Source organism: Salvelinus namaycush, chromosome 14 (assembly GCF_016432855.1).
Source record: "Salvelinus namaycush isolate Seneca chromosome 14, SaNama_1.0, whole genome shotgun sequence".
NCBI classification, from domain to species: domain Eukaryota; kingdom Metazoa; phylum Chordata; class Actinopteri; order Salmoniformes; family Salmonidae; genus Salvelinus; species Salvelinus namaycush.
Window position 1 is genome coordinate 4381172 of NC_052320.1, and position 17969 is coordinate 4399140.

Sequence of the window (17969 nt, forward strand, 5' to 3'; positions counted from 1 at the left end):
CTAGCTAATATTACCAATAACAAATTGGAATTTGCTTTGCAAATTCGTAATATATTGTACGAATTGCAATTCGTAACATATCATACGAAATGGATGACGGACATAAAAAATGAATACATACCATATGAAACTTAACATGTCATACTAATTGGAGTGTCCTGGATTTACCTTTACTATGTTACGTCTACCCCTGAGTCCAGGTTGTTGTTTGTTATTGAGAGAGCAGTGTGCTAGAGGGAGCTGGTATTGTTTTATTGTTTCTTGTGGACAAACAACTGACTAAACCTCATCGCTGACATAAACCACCCCCCCCCCCCCTTCATTTTGTCTGTCTGACATAGAAATGTAATTATAGACTGCAGATCCTTCTGTAGACTGAGATCAATCAGTGTATCGGAGTTAACATAGACATCTCTTTCCCATTCCCTAACCAACCTGATTCGTAGTACTGTAGGGTCTGTGTGACAAGATATGGGTGTGCTTTTCGTTTGGTTAGTCTTGTGTGTATTTATCTATTTGTTGTCCCTACTAAGACCTGGAATTCTATGTGGATGATGATGATGATGAAGATGGTTCACTTAGAGAAATTCAGTATTTCTGTAACAGTTGAGGAACATGTAAATACTGTCCATGACCGTGTTCCATTTCAACTTCCTTTACCTGGATTAGTTGTATAAACTACTGTACAGCAATGTTCAGCTGGACTATATTTCTACCAGAGACTGATTGAAGTGCTAGACTCTTTCAAGCACCGTTTCATTGATCATCAGAGGCAATGCATGATCCGACTTTGATGATGCAATGCAAAGAAAAGCTCCCTTAGGGGGAGATAAAAAAATAAAAAAAAACACAACGACTTCTCTTTTGAGTTCTAGAAAAATGTCACATTCTTCTATCATTCTCTCCCCAAAAAATGTGCAGAAAAAATACAAATATTGTGTAAATAAATGTCCTTCATATTTTCCTTTTTGTACGGAGGTCCATGAAGTTGCTCTACAATATGACTGTGTATCATTCAGTCAGTAACATGTCTGTTTGTTGTTGTTAGACCAGTGTACCCGGGGTAGGCAGGTCACCTCTGGTTGTTAGACCAGTGTACCCGGGGTAGGCAGGTCACCTCTGTTTGTGGTTGTTAGACCAGTGTATCCGGGGTAGGCAGGTCACCTCTGGTTGTTAGACCAGTGTACCCGGGGTAGGCAGGTCACCTCTGTTTGTGGTTGTTAGACCAGTGTATCCGGGGTAGGCAGGTCACCGCTGTTTGTGGTTGTTAGACCAGTGTACCCGGGGTAGGCAGGTCACCTCTGGTTGTTAGACCAGTGTATCCGGGGTAGGCAGGTCACCTCTGTTTGTTAGACCAGTGTATCCGGGGTAGGCAGGTCACCTCTGGTTGTGGTTGTTAGACCAGTGTACCCGGGGTAGGCAGGTCACCTCTGTTTGTTAGACCAGTGTATCCGGGGTAGGCAGGTCACCTCTGGTTGTGGTTGTTAGACCAGTGTACCCGGGGTAGGCAGGTCACCTCTGGTTGTTAGACCAGTGTACCCGGGGTAGGCAGGTCACCTCTGTTTGTGGTTGTTAGACCAGTGTATCCGGGGTAGGCAGGTCACCTCTGGTTGTGGTTGTTAGACCAGTGTATCCGGGGTAGGCAGGTCACCTCTGGTTGTGGTTGTTAGACCATTGTACCCGGGGTAGGCAGGTCACCTCTGTTTGTGGTTGTTAGACCAGTGTATCCGGGGTAGGCAGGTCACCTCTGGTTGTTAGACCAGTGTACCCGGGGTAGGCAGGTCACCTCTGGTTGTTAGACCAGTATATCCGGGGTAGGCAGGTCACCTCTGTTTGTGGTTGTTAGACCAGTGTACCCGGGGTAGGCAGGTCACCTCTGTTTGTTGTTGTTAGACCAGTGTACCCGGGGTAGGCAGGTCACCTCTGGTTGTTGTTGTTAGACCAGTGTACCCGGGGTAGGCAGGTCACCTCTGGTTGTTGTTGTTAGACCAGTGTACCCGGGGTAGGCAGGTCACCTCTGGTTGTTAGACCAGTGTATCCGGGGTAGGCAGGTCACCTCTGTTTGTTGTTGTTAGACCAGTGTACCCGGGGTAGGCAGGTCACCTCTGGTTGTTGTTGTTAGACCATTGTACCCGGGGTAGGCAGGTCACCTCTGGTTGTTAGACCAGTGTATCCGGGGTAGGCAGGTCACCTCTGTTTGTTGTTGTTAGACCAGTGTACCCGGGGTAGGCAGGTCACCTCTGGTTGTTGTTGTTAGACCATTGTACCCGGGGTAGGCAGGTCACCTCTGGTTGTTAGACCAGTGTATCCGGGGTAGGCAGGTCACCTCTGGTTGTGGTTGTTAGACCAGTGTACCCGGGGTAGGCAGGTCACCTCTGGTTGTTAGACCAGTGTATCCGGGGTAGGCAGGTCACCTCTGGTTGTGGTTGTTAGACCAGTGTACCCGGGGTAGGCAGGTCACCTCTGGTTGTTAGACCAGTGTATCCGGGTAGGCAGGTCACCTCTGTTTGTTGTTGTTAGACCAGTGTACCCGGGGTAGGCAGGTCACCTCTGGTTGTGGTTGTTAGACCAGTGTATCCGGGGTAGGCAGGTCACCTCTGGTTGTGGTTGTTAGACCAGTGTACCCGGGGTAGGCAGGTCACCTCTGGTTGTGGTTGTTAGACCAGTGTACCCGGGGTAGGCAGGTCACCTCTGGTTGTTGTTGTTAGACCAGTATACCCGGGGTAGGCAGGTCACCTCTGGTTGTTGTTGTTAGACCAGTGTACCCGGGGTAGGCAGGTCACCTCTGGTTGTGGTTGTTAGACCAGTGTATCCGGGGTAGGCAGGTCACCTCTGGTTGTGGTTGTTAGACCATTGTACCCGGGGTAGGCAGGTCACCTCTGGTTGTTGTTGTTAGACCAGTGTACCCGGGGTAGGCAGGTCACCTCTGTTTGTGGTTGTTAGACCAGTGTATCCGGGGTAGGCAGGTCACCTCTGGTTGTTAGACCAGTGTATCCGGGGTAGGCAGGTCACCTCTGTTTGTGGTTGTTAGACCAGTGTATCCGGGGTAGGCAGGTCACCTCTGGTTGTGGTTGTTAGACCATTGTACCCGGGGTAGGCAGGTCACCTCTGTTTGTGGTTGTTAGACCAGTGTATCCGGGGTAGGCAGGTCACCTCTGGTTGTTAGACCAGTGTACCCGGGGTAGGCAGGTCACCTCTGGTTGTTAGACCAGTGTACCCGGGGTAGGCAGATCACCTCTGGTTGTTGTTGTTAGACCAGTGTACCCGGGGTAGGCAGATCACCTCTGGTTGTTAGACCAGTGTATCCGGGGTAGGCAGGTCACCTCCGGTTGTTAGACCAGTGTACCCGGGGTAGGCAGGTCACCTCTGGTTGTTAGACCAGTGTACCCGGGGTAGGCAGATCACCTCTGGTTGTTGTTGTTAGACCAGTGTATCCGGGGTAGGCAGGTCACCTCTGGTTGTTAGACCAGTGTACCCGGGGTAGGCAGGTCACCTCTGGTTGTTAGACCAGTGTACCCGGGGTAGGCAGGTCACCTCTGTTTGTGGTTGTTAGACCAGTGTACCCGGGGTAGGCAGGTCACCTCTGGTTGTTAGACCAGTGTACCCGGGGTAGGCAGGTCACCTCTGTTTGTGGTTGTTAGACCAGTGTACCCGGGGTAGGCAGGTCACCTCTGTTTGTTAGACCAGTGTACCCGGGGTAGGCAGGTCACCTCTGTTTGTGGTTGTTAGACCAGTGTACCCGGGGTAGGCAGGTCACCTCTGGTTGTTAGACCATTGTATCCGGGGTAGGCAGGTCACCTCTGTTTGTGGTTGTTAGACCAGTGTACCCGGGGTAGGCAGGTCACCTCTGGTTGTTAGACCAGTGTACCCGGGGTAGGCAGGTCACCTCTGTTTGTTAGACCAGTGTACCCGGGGTAGGCAGGTCACCTCTGGTTGTTGTTGTTAGACCAGTGTACCCGGGGTAGGCAGGTCACCTCTGGTTGTTAGACCAGTGTACCCGGGGTAGGCAGGTCACCTCTGTCAGTGCTGGGTTCTTTCAGGGTCAGCTCCTGCATCTGGGATGGGAAGGACTCCTGATACAGAGACCTGAGAAAGAGAGAGAGAGAGAGAGAGAGAGAGAGAGAGTTTCAATGTCATGTGCAAAAGTACAGTGAAAAGCCGTTCAGCTCTAAACCCAACAATGGACTAATCAATAGCAATGTAGCACTAAAAGTAACAATGTTGAACAACACACAATAAATATAAATAAGAAAAACACAAGAAAGTAAGAGTACTGTATACAGGGTCAGCATACTGTATACAGGGTCAGCATACTGTATACAGGGTCAGCATACTATATACAGGGTCAGCATACTATATACAGGGTCAGCATACTGTATACATGGTCAGCATACTATATACAGGGTCAGCATACTATATACAGGGTCAGCATACTATATACAGGGTCAGCATACTGTATACATGGTCAGCATACTATATACAGGGTCAGCATACTATATACATGGTCAGCATACTATATACAGGGTCAGCATACTATATACAGGGTCAGCATACTATATACAGGGTCAGCATACTGTATACATGGTCAGCATACTATATACAGGGTCAGCATACTGTATACAGGGTCAGCATACTGTATACAGGGTCAGCATACTGTATACAGGGTCAGCATACTATATACAGGGTCAGCATACTATATACAGGGTCAGCATACTGTATACATGGTCAGCATACTATATACAGGGTCAGCATACTATATACAGGGTCAGCATACTATATACAGGGTCAGCATACTGTATACATGGTCAGCATACTATATACAGGGTCAGCATACTATATACATGGTCAGCATACTATATACAGGGTCAGCATACTATATACAGGGTCAGCATACTATATACAGGGTCAGCATACTGTATACATGGTCAGCATACTATATACAGGGTCAGCATACTGTATACAGGGTCAGCATACTATATACAGGGTCAGCATACTATATACAGGGTCAGCATACTGTATACATGGTCAGCATACTATATACAGGGTCAGCATACTATATACAGGGTCAGCATACTGTATACAGGGTCAGCATACTATATACAGGGTCAGCGTACTATATACAGGGTCAGCATACTATATACAGGGTCAGCATACTATATACAGGGTCAGCATACTGTATACAGGGTCAGCGTACTATATACAGGGTCAGCATACTGTATACAGGGTCAGCATACTGTATACAGGGTCAGCATACTATATACAGGGTCAGCATACTGTATACAGGGTCAGCATACTGTATACAGGGTCAGCATACTGTATACAGGGTCAGCATACTATATACAGGGTCAGTATACAGGGTCAGTATACTGTATACAGGGTCAGCATACTATATACAGGGTCAGCATACTGTATACAGGGTCAGCATACTATATACAGGGTCAGCATACTATATACAGGGTCAGCATACTGTATACAGGGTGAGCATACTATATACAGGGTCAGCATACCATATACAGGGTCAGCATACTATATACAGGGTCAGCATACTATATACAGGGTCAGCATACTGTATACAGGGTCAGCATACTGTATACAGGGTCAGCATACTATATACAGGGTCAGCATACTGTATACAGGGTCAGCATACTGTATACAGGGTCAGCATACTATATACAGGGTCAGCATACTGTATACAGGGTCAGCTTACTGTATACAGGGTCAGCATACCGTATACAGGGTCAGCATACTATATACAGGGTCAGCATACTGTATACAGGGTCAGCTTACTGTATACAGGGTCAGCATACCGTATACAGGGTCAGCATACTATATACAGGGTCAGCATACTGTATACAGGGTCATCATACTATATACAGGGTCATCATACTATATACAGGGTCATTATACTACATAATACACTACACTACACTCCACAATACACTACACTAAACAATACACTACATAATAAACTACACTACATAAAACACTACATAATACACTACATAATACAATACATAATCCAATACACTACACTACATAAAACAATACATAACACTACATAATACAATGTACTACACTACATAATACAATACACTACACTACATAAAACAATACATAACACTACATAATACAATGTACTACACTACATAATACACTACACAATACAATACACAATACAATACATAATACAATACATAATACAATACATAAAACAAGATATAATACACTGCATAAAACAATACACTACACAATACAATACATAATATCCTACACTACATAATACACTACACTACATAATATCCTACACTACATAATACACTACATAATACACTACACAATACACTACATAATACACTACACTACATAATACACTACACTACACTACATAATATCCTACACTACATAATACACTACACAATGCACTACACAATACAATACATAATACCCTACACTACACAATACACAATACACCACACTAGATAATACACTACATAATACAATACCTAAAACAATACATAATACACTACACTACATAATACACTGCATTATACAATAAATAATATACTACACAACATAATACAGTACACTACATAATCCACTACATAATCCACTACATAATACACTGCACTACATAATACACTACATAATACACTACACTACATAATACACTACATAATACACTACACTACATAATACACTACATAATACACTGCATAATACACTACACTACATAATACACTACACTACATAATACACTGCACTACATAATACACTGCATAATACACTACATAATACACTACATAATACACTGCATAATACACTACATAATACACTACATAATACACTACACTACATAATACACTACATAATACACTACACTACATAATACACTGCATAATACACTACATAATACACTACATAATACACTGCATAATACACTACATAATACACTACATAATACACTGCATAATACACTGCATAATACACTGCATAATACACTACATAATACACTGCATAATACACTACATAATACACTACACTACATAATACACTGCATAATACACTGCATAATACACTACATAATACACTACATAATACACTGCATAATACACTACATAATACACTACATAATACACTACACTACATAATCCAATACACTACACTTTTCCTATATCCTTCTTTGTCGCACATGACCACACAACTGGGCAGTAGTACAGGTTTTAAATGTTACTGTCGTAGCTGACGTATATATACGGTTGAGTCATCGGCGTACAAAGACACACAGGCTTTATTCAAGGTCAGTGGAAGGTCATTAGTCAAAACAGAAAACAATAATGGTCCTAGCTGGCTGCCCTGCGGTATACCACACTCAACCAAATTTGCATTAAAGATGGCTCCCATTAAAGAAACCCCTATTAGATAGTTATCTATCTAAGGCAGAGAATGGAAATACAAAATAAATCAAATGTTTTTTCAGCAATAGGTTATGATCAAATATATGAAAAGCTGCGCTGAAATGTAACAAAACGGCTCACAATTTTCTTATCAATTTCTTTCAACCAATCATCAGTCATTTGTGTCAGTGCAGTACATGTTGACTGCCCTTCTCTATAAGCATGCTGAAAGTCCGTTAATTTGTTTTTCCAAAAGTTTGCTAAGCACCGGTAAAAAGCACCGGTAAAAAGCTGATTGGTCGGCTGTTTGAACCTGTGCTTTGTTATTCTTGGGTAGCGGAACGACCTTCACCTCCCTCCGAGCCTGAGGGTACACACCGTCTTCTAGGCTTAAATTGAAGATGTGGCAAACAGTATTCCGCGACCAACTTCAGCAATTTACCATCCGGGTTCTCGGTACAAGGTGGCTCGTCCTTACTTGTCCCTTTGGCTCATCCCTCTCAGCCATACAGTTTTTCAATTCATCCTCTATCCATGGAGATTTGGAAGTTATAACAGTTCGTGTCTTGACGGGTGCATGTCCATCAGTAACCGGAAGAAGCAGTTTCATAAAAGTGCGTTGTCAAGTCGTTCCTCATTACACATCAGCACAGCAAATATTTTTCACATCTTCGACATAAGAATCATTGCAAAACTTCTTGTATGATCGCTTATACACAATTTTAGGACCCGTCTTTGGAACTTAGTTTTTTCTAGACATGGATATTATGATCACTACATCTGATGGATGTGGACACGGCTTTAGAGCAGATTTCTGCTGCATTAGTAAACATGTGGTCAATACACGTGAATGATTTAGTTCCCGTTCTGTTTGTAAATACGCTGGCAGGTTGACTGATAACCTGAACAAGGTTGCAAGTACTGGTTATTGTTTGAAGCTTCTTTTTTGTGTGTGAACAGCTGGTTGACAACCAGTTCAATAGTTAGGTCATCCAGAAAATATTCCTCTCTGTTCATATTACATACATCATCGAGCATTTCACACATGTAGTTCAAATACAGACTTTTAGCACTTGGAGGTTATCGGAGCACTTTTCTTTCCTGTATATTCTATACCCATGTATAGATACTACTACATCATCAAAGGAATTATCAAATATGTTTCTGAGATGGCCTAGAATATTAATGTTTTTAGGTGTTAGTAAGTTGTCATGAACCTTGTTTCTTAGGCTACATATTTTGTTATGGGTTATTTTTTGTCCTTTTTCTGGATTGCTTGTTTGTTGTTTTTAGTGATATTCTGAAAGGCTGATCCGAGGTAGACGTGCCAGAGCCAATGGTACCGAGTGGGCTTCTTCCCTTAAGGCAGACAGTTTCAGTGGAAACAGTGGAATTCAATTCTATAGGCATATGATTATTGCTGACAATACCCTTGGCGCTAACAGCCAAAGGAACATAGATTAGGTTAATTACATGGACTGCACTTCTATTTCTCCGGGATGTAATACGATATAATAGGATTTCCATGTCCTCTGTTGTCTTATTATGAGAGGAGGACTGGAGCACTACCAAACTCAAACTGTCAAGTCTCTTCAGCAGTTCGCTATGTTGATGGAGATCATTCTGGAACCCCTGTAATTCGGGTGAATCCAGTCTCTTAAGCAGTTCGCTATGTTGATGGAGATCATTCTGGAACCCCTGTGGTTCGGGTGAATCCAGTCTCTTAAGCAGTTCGCTATGTTGATGGAGATCATTCTGGAACCCCTGTGGTTCAGGTGAATCCAGTCTCTTAAGCAGTTCGCTATGTTGATGGAGATCATTCTGGAACCCCTGTGGTTCGGGTGAATCCAGTCTCTTAAGCAGTTCGCTATGTTGATGGAGATCATTCTGGAACCCCTGTGGTTCGGGTGAATCCAGTCTCTTAAGCAGTTCGCTATGTTGATGGAGATCATTCTGGAACCCCTGTGGTTCGGGTGAATCCAGTCTCTTAAGCAGTTCGCTATGTTGATGGAGATCATTCTGGAACCCCTGTGGTTCGGGTGAATCCAGTCTCTTAAGCAGTTCGCTATGTTGATGGAGATCATTCTGGAACCCCTGTGGTTCGGGTGAATCCAGTCTCTTTTAAAGACTGGTTGCTCCCACAGCAAGTCAAAATTGTCACAAAAGTTTCTTCAGGAAACTCGTCTAGGGCAGCGAGGCGACTGTAACGTTCCAAATCCCTTCAATAACACGGCAGGGGACCAGAGATTATTATATTCTTCCCTGTGCCAACAAAGACGTTCAAGAGAATGTTCTAGTCTTTCTTCAGTTCCTCGTCGTAACCGCTAACTGTTGTGCTGTTTTAGCAGAAATCCGGGGCATAAACTTGCGGTCCCAGCTGAAAAAAGCTAACCGCGGAATCCATAGATATCAGAACTTCAACTTTGATTAAAAAAACGATTTCATAAAATACAAAAGGTCATCTCAGATAGTCCGTGTAGCCATTTTGTTAGTTATTTAGCAGTCTTATGGCTTGTGGATAGAAGCTGTTCGGGAACCTGTTGGTGTCAGACTTGTTGCTCCGGTACCGCTTGCCGTGTGGAAGGAGAGAGAACAGTCTATGTCTTGGGTGGCTGGAGTCTTTAATGATTTTACGGGTCTTGTTGTATTCCTTCCTTTCACACCGCCTGATGTAGAGGTCCTGGATGGCAGGGAGCTCAGCCCCAGTGATGTACTGGGCTATCCTCACCACCTGATATAGAGGTCCTGGATGGCAGGGGGCTCGGCCACAGTGATGTACTGGGCTGTCCCCACCACCTGATATAGAGGTCCTGGATGGCAGGGAGCTCAGCCCCAGTGATGTACTGGGCTATCCGCACCACCTGATATAGAGGTCCTGGATGGCAGGGGGCTCGGCCCCAGTGATGTACTGGGCTGTCCCCACCACCTGATATAGAGGTCCTGGATGGCAGGGAGCTCAGCCCCAGTGATGTACTGGGCTGTCCCCACCACCACCTGATATAGAGGTCCTGGATGGCAGGGAGCTCAGCCCCAGTGATGTACTGGGCTGTCCCCACCACCACCTGATATAGAGGTCCTGGATGGCAGGGAGCTCAGCCCCAGTGATGTACTGGGCTGTCCCCACCACCTGATATAGAGGTCCTGGATGGCAGGGAGCTCGGCCCCAGTGATGTACTGGGCTGTCCCCACCACCTGATATAGAGGTCCTGGATGGCAGGGGGCTCGGCCCCAGTGATGTACTGGGCTGTCCCCACCACCACCTGATATAGAGGTCCTGGATGGCAGGGAGCTCAGCCCCAGTGATGTACTGGGCTGTCCTCACCACCTGATATAGAGGTCCTGGATGGCAGGGGGCTCGGCCCCAGTGATGTACTGGGCTGTCCTCACCACCTGATATAGAGGTCCTGGATGGCAGGGAGCTCGGCCCCAGTGATGTACTGGGCTGTCCTCACCACCTGATATAGAGGTCCTGGATGGCAGGGAGCTCGGCCCCAGTGATGTACTGGGCTGTCCTCACCACCTGATATAGAGGTCCTGGATGGCAGGGAGCTCGGCCCCAGTGATGTACTGGGCTGTCCCCACCACCTGATATAGAGGTCCTGGATGGCAGGGAGCTCGGCCCCAGTGATGTACTGGGCTATCCACATCACCACCTGATATAGAGGTCCTGGATGGCAGGGAGCTCGGCCCCAGTGATGTACTGGGCTATCCACATCACCACCTGATATAGAGGTCCTGGATGGCAGGGAGCTCGGCCCCAGTGATGTACTGGGCTGTCCTCACCACCTGATATAGAGGTCCTGGATGGCAGGGAGCTCAGCCCCAGTGATGTACTGGGCTGTCCCCACCACCTGATATAGAGGTCCTGGATGGCAGGGAGCTCAGCCCCAGTGATGTACTGGGCTGTCCTCACCACCTGATATAGAGGTCCTGGATGGCAGGGGGCTCGGCCCCAGTGATGTACTGGGCTGTCCCCACCACCTGATATAGAGGTCCTGGATGGCAGGGAGCTCAGCCCCAGTGATGTACTGGGCTGTCCCCACCACCACCTGATATAGAGGTCCTGGATGGCAGGGAGCTCAGCCCCAGTGATGTACTGGGCTGTCCCCACCACCACCTGATATAGAGGTCCTGGATGGCAGGGAGCTCAGCCCCAGTGATGTACTGGGCTGTCCCCACCACCACCTGATATAGAGGTCCTGGATGGCAGGGAGCTCAGCCCCAGTGATGTACTGGGCTGTCCCCATCACCACCTGATATAGAGGTCCTGGATGGCAGGGAGCTCAGCCCCAGTGATGTACTGGGCTGTCCTCACCACCTGATATAGAGGTCCTGGATGGCAGGGAGCTCAGCCCCAGTGATGTACTGGGCTGTCCTCACCACCTGATATAGAGGTCCTGGATGGCAGGGAGCTCAGCCCCAGTGATGTACTGGGCTGTCCTCACCACCACCTGATATAGAGGTCCTGGATGGCAGGGAGCTCGGCCCCAGTGATGTACTGGGCTGTCCCCACCACCTGATATAGAGGTCCTGGATGGCAGGGAGCTCGGCCCCAGTGATGTACTGGGCTGTCCACACCACCACCTGATATAGAGGTCCTGGATGGCAGGGAGCTCAGCCCCAGTGATGTACTGGGCTGTCCTCACCACCACCTGATATAGAGGTCCTGGATGGCAGGGAGCTCGGCCCCAGTGATGTACTGGGCTGTCCCCACCACCTGATATAGAGGTCCTGGATGGCAGGGAGCTCGGCCCCAGTGATGTACTGGGCTGTCCCCACCACCTGATATAGAGGTCCTGGATGGCAGGGGGCTCGGCCCCAGTGATGTACTGGGCTGTCCCCACCACCTGATATAGAGGTCCTGGATGGCAGGGGGCTCGGCCCCAGTGATGTACTGGGCTGTCCCCACCACCTGATATAGAGGTCCTGGATGGCAGGGGGCTCGGCCCCAGTGATGTACTGGGCTGTCCCCACCACCTGATATAGAGGTCCTGGATGGCAGGGAGCTCAGCCCCAGTGATGTACTGGGCTATCCGCACCACCACCTGATATAGAGGTCCTGGATGGCAGGGAGCTCGGCCCCAGTGATGTACTGGGCTGTCCTCACCACCACCTGATATAGAGGTCCTGGATGGCAGGGAGCTCGGCCCCAGTGATGTACTGGGCTGTCCTCACCACCACCTGATATAGAGGTCCTGGATGGCAGGGAGCTCGGCCCCAGTGATGTACTGGGCTGTCCTCACCACCTGATATAGAGGTCCTGGATGGCAGGGAGCTCGGCCCCAGTGATGTACTGGGCTGTCCCCACCACCTGATATAGAGGTCCTGGATGGCAGGGAGCTCGGCCCCAGTGATGTACTGGGCTATCCGCACCACCACCTGATATAGAGGTCCTGGATGGCAGGGAGCTCGGCCCCAGTGATGTACTGGGCTGTCCTCACCACCACCTGATATAGAGGTCCTGGATGGCAGGGGGCTCGGCCCCAGTGATGTACTGGGCTATCCGCACCACCTGATATAGAGGTCCTGGATGGCAGGGAGCTCGGCCCCAGTGATGTACTGGGCTGTCCTCACCACCTGATATAGAGGTCCTGGATGGCAGGGGGCTCGGCCCCAGTGATGTACTGGGCTGTCCTCACCACCACCTGATATAGAGGTCCTGGATGGCAGGGGGCTCGGCCCCAGTGATGTACTGGGCTATCCGCACCTCCCTCTGTAGGGAGGACTTCTGGTACTTGTTCCTTCAGCCGTAGCCTCGGGGTTGTCTACGATAGCTCTGTGTGTGGTAGCCCTGTCCTTTAGTTTAGCACCAACCTCAGTGGTAATCCAGGGCTTTTGACTGGGGAAGCAGCGAAACTTCACCGTGGGACAACGGCGCCGAGGCATTTCCTTATGAAACCGGTGATGGAGGTGGTTAGCTCGTCGATGTTATCTGGAGAGTCTGGGAACATATTCCAATCAGAATCTCAGATTCTGATGAGCATTTCTCAACTGAGTGTGTCACGGGTACTTCCTGTTTGAACTTCTGCTTGTAAACAGGAAGCATGAGTATATAGTCAGGATCTGATTTGCCGAATGGTGCACGAGGGAGGGCCTTGTAGGGTAACAGTGGTCTAAGACTTTACTATCCCTAGTGGTGAAGGACACGTGTTGATGGTAGTTGGGCATCACGTGTCTTAATGACGCGGAATTAAAATCGCCGGCGAAAAAGAAACGCAGCCTCCGGATGTAAGTTTTCCTGCTTGTTTATAGCCTCGTCCATTTGCTTAGGTGCCAGCTTGTTATATTTCTTGTCCTGAGGTGGAATGTATCCAATAGTCACGATAACAGATGAAAACTCCCCCGGGAAGGTAGACGGGTCAGCATTTGACCATCAGGTATTCCAAGACGGGTCAACAATGGCTCGAGTCAGCACACTATTTGTTGTTGACGAAGAGGCAAAACCCTCCCCCCTCTCTCATTTCCCTGACAGCCCTGTCCGCTCGGCGAATGGAAAAGAGAGCGAGATAAATAAAAGGAAATGAAAATCCTAATAATAATAATAAAATGTTAAATGTCAATAATATTTATGACTTACTATTGTAATAAAGTACCTCTGGCAGCAAACGGAGGACGACAACAGAGAGACAGAACATTAGAGCGTACACACTGACTTACGACAACCACTCAGACATAGCATACTGTACATACCAACCACACCTACCTGCCATGTAGCGGATGCCCGTGGAAGGTCTGTGACTGTGGCAGGTGGCAGGGAGGATAGTCTCTGTCTCGGTCTCCCTGGTAGATCTGGGGCTGGTGTGGGAGCTGCTGAGGGTGTGACCCGTGCAGGGAGTTCGTGGTACGCCTCCTGGGGGACCCCCTGTTGTCCTGCCCCTGTACCTTCCCCCCCACCGCCACTCCACCCAGGCTGTTCCTCAGGTACCAGTCCCTCAGGCCCTCCAGAGCCAGGGCCTTGTGCAGGCTGCGGATGGGGTCGTCTGGGGTGACGGAGTCAGAGTACTGGGGTGGTCCGAGCTGGTGGTTGTGGTTGAGATTGAGACCGGGTCCTGATCCAGACCCATGCTGTTGCTTTTGGGACTCAACCACAGACCCCTGGTGGGGGTACAGGGCAGCTGTGGAGGTCCCGGTCGAGGAGGAGGAGGTGGGAGGAAGAGGAGGGTCAGAAGAGGAGGAGGTGTAAGAGGAGAAGTGGAGCACCTCCTGCTGGTGGTGCTGGAGAGGGATGAATGGACCACAGGACTTGGTACGGGTTACCTTGACCCGGCGTGGCTCCCCAAGTTTCCCCCGGAGCATCAGGGGGCTGGAGTAGGCTGGCGGGCCCCCAGAGACGTGCTGGGGCCCCGGGGGATGTCCCTGGGGGTGGGGGTAGCCGTTGAAGTGAGAAGGAGGAGGTACAGGGACAGAGGAAGGGAACTTTCCATTGCCATGGACCTGTTGGACCTGTCTCTGCTGCTGCTGCTTCCCCCATACATAGTCCATCAGGATATCACTGTAACCCCCTCCCCCTCCTCCTCCCTGCTCATAAGACCCTGACGGGGGGCCAGAGGAGGGGCCAGGGGAGGGGCCGCCGACCTGAGACTGATGAGGAACCACCTTGGCCGCCTCTGGATTGTCTGACCACTGCTTGGTAGTCGTCACTGTGGATATCGCTGACCTGGAAAAGGAAAGAGATACATTAAAAAAAAATATTTAAACCATTGAAGAAGAAAAACAGGGAGGAAGAGGAGAACAAGAAGATGAGGAAGAAGATTCCTTTCTGAGATGCAGACTTCTAGCTCCAGCGTGTGTATATAGCAGCTCACCTGATGTGATTTTGGACACTAATGGGTTAGGGTTAGTTCTATAAATTAAGGACTTTATATAATCAGATGTGCTTAAGCTGACAACACATCTGCTATGCGGGGTGTCTGCTGTCACCGGTTAATGCTTAATCTGATTGAATCTAAGCCTAAAACTTCAGCTCACCTGATGTGGTTGTGGACACCTGTTGGTTTAGCGTTAGTTGTACAGATTAAGACTTCAGCTCACCTGATGTGGTTGTGGACACCTGTTGGTCCGTTCCGAGCGAGGAGGGGAGTGGTAGGTACACTCCTTCCCTCCATATTGCTTCTGGGAAGAGTGCGACACACACAGCAAGAGTCTGCGTTAGGACTACAACATACCACAGTCTCAAAACAGGACATATCTAGGAAGTTAGAATGTATGAAACTGGGCCATAGATTCTGTAGGAGACAACGTCGCTCTTCCTGGTTAGAATGTATGAAACTGGGTCATAGATTCTGTAGGAGACAACGTCGCTCTTCCTGGTTAGAATGTATGAAACTGGGTCATAGATTCTGTAGGAGACAACGTCGTTCTTCCTGGTTAGAATGTATGAAACTGGGCCATAGATTCTGTAGGAGACAACGTCGCTCTTCCTGGTTAGAATGTATGAAACTGGGTCATAGATTCTGTAGGAGACAACGTCGTTCTTCCTGGTTAGAATGTATGAAACTGGGCCATAGATTCTGTAGGAGACAACGTCGTTCTTCCTGGTTAGAATGTATGAAACTGGGCCATAGATTCTGTAGGAGACAACATTGCTCTTCCTGGTTAGAATGTATGAAACTGCGTCATAGATTCTGTAAGAGACAACGTCACTCTTCCTGTGTATCAGTGGTTTACGGGAACTTTTGAAGAAGAAAGACCCATTATACACTGGACAAAACATTAGGAACACCTGCTCTTTCCATGATATAGACTGACCAGGTGAATCCAGGTGAAAGCTATGATCCCTTATTGATGTCACCTGTTAAATCCAATTCAATCACTGTAGATGAAGGGGAGGAGACGGGTTAAATAATATTTTTAAAGTCTTGAGAGAATTGAGACATGGATTATGTACTGTATGTGTGCCATTCCGAGGGTGAATGGGTAAGACAAAAGATTTAAGTGCTTTTGAACGGGGTATGGGTAGTAGGTGCCAGGCGCACCGGTGTCAAGAACTGCAACGCTGCTGGGTTTTTCACACTCAACAGTTTTCCTGTGTGTATCAAGAATGGTCCACCACCCAAAGGACCTGCAGCCAAAGGCAGGCCAGCGGTCCAAAACTGGTCATTGATGAAAGAGGACAAAGGAGTCTGACACGAATTGTGCAGAGCAACAGACAGGCTACAGTTAGTCAACTGACAGTCCAGTACAACATCGGTGCCCATAGACCCATAAAAGAATCCACGACTATGGCAGCCGACAACCTCACAGAGTTCTACCTCTTTCAGCAGCAACAAAAAAAAGAAACTGTGGTTGCATTGGGCTAAGGAACGAAAACACTGGCCACTGGAGAATGTGAAAAACATTGCCTGGTCTGATGAATACCCGGTTTCTGCTGTTTCACGCTGATAGGAGGACCACGGTATGGTGAAAACCACATGGGTACATGCATCCATCGTGTCGCGTGTCATCATTTCAGGCTGGTGGTGTTACGGTGTGACGGTGTGTTTTCATTGGGCCCTTTGATAAAAGGGGTGCGACACTCATTGCCAATCAGCTGCATCCCTTCATCACAGCATTGTAGCCATATGCACCTTTGTTTTTCTCAGCAGGATAATGCCCGATGCCACAAGGATTGTCCAGGAATGGTTCCACGAACATGACAGTGAACCCAGCTTACTGCAGTGGCCTGCCCCAGTCAACAAGTCTCAATCCAATTGAGCATCTGTGGGATGAGATGGAACGAGCTATTCGGAGTACAGATCCACTGCCAGCCAACTTGACATAACTGTGGGAAGCATTGGAGTCAACATGGGCCAGCATCCCCTGTGGAACGCTTTCAACGCCTTAGTAGAGTCTAGGCCCCGACGAATTGAGGCTGTTCTGAGGGCAAAAGGGGGTGCAACTCATATATTGGGAAGGTGTTCCTAATGTTTTGTACACTCGGTGTAGATGTGGATAGAATAGATGGTTCCTAGTTGCAAATAGATACAAACCCCAGCAGTTTGTACTGACTAGTTTGTATCATCTGTTTGTACAAACAGAGTTTACTTTGAACAATTACACAATATGACATTTGCTTTGCTTGTTCTCTGTGGTTTTAGGCTGGGTATCTTTTAAAGCACTTTGTGACAATTGCTGATGTAAAAAAAGGGCTTTAGAAAAAAACCATGTGAATGATTGACATTGGGTCAGAGACGGGACGGTGTAGCTGCAGCAGTACCTGGCAGAGAGGGCCAGTGAGTTGTGCTGCGTGGTGGTCCTCATCGCATAATAGATCTCAACAGGAGAAAGCTTCCTACACAGCCTGCTGTCTGGATTACTGCTGCTTCCATTACCATTACCAGTGGCCAGCTGGGGCCGAGACGGGGACAGACAGTCAGGGGCCACACCCGAAGACTCATCTAGAGAGAGAGAGAGAGAGAAGACAGAGGGATGAAGAGACGGGGACAGACAGTCAGGGGCCACACCCGAAGACTCATCTAGAGAGAGAGAGAGAGAGAGAGAGAAGACAGAGGGATGAAGAGACGGGGACAGACAGTCAGGGGCCACACCCGAAGACTCATCTAGAGAGAGAGAGAGAGCGAGAGAGAAGACAGAGGG

At 48.1% G+C, this 17969-nt stretch overlaps 1 protein-coding gene across 1 annotated transcript in view; it reads right to left on the bottom strand.

Moving 5' to 3' along the window:
- Nucleotides 1-306: 306 nt before the first annotated feature.
- LOC120059048 (splicing factor 1-like) overlaps nt 307-17969 on the bottom strand; it is a 19002-nt gene continuing 1339 nt past the window's right edge. The window contains exons 2-5 of the mRNA XM_039007819.1: nt 17590-17770; nt 15426-15506; nt 14098-15051; nt 307-4086 (exon numbers count right to left, since the gene is read on the bottom strand). Of these exons, the coding sequence (XP_038863747.1) occupies nt 3984-4086; nt 14098-15051; nt 15426-15506; nt 17590-17633 (1182 nt within the window). The 5' untranslated portion in view covers nt 17634-17770 and the 3' untranslated portion in view covers nt 307-3983. The remainder of the gene's footprint in view (nt 4087-14097; nt 15052-15425; nt 15507-17589; nt 17771-17969) is intronic.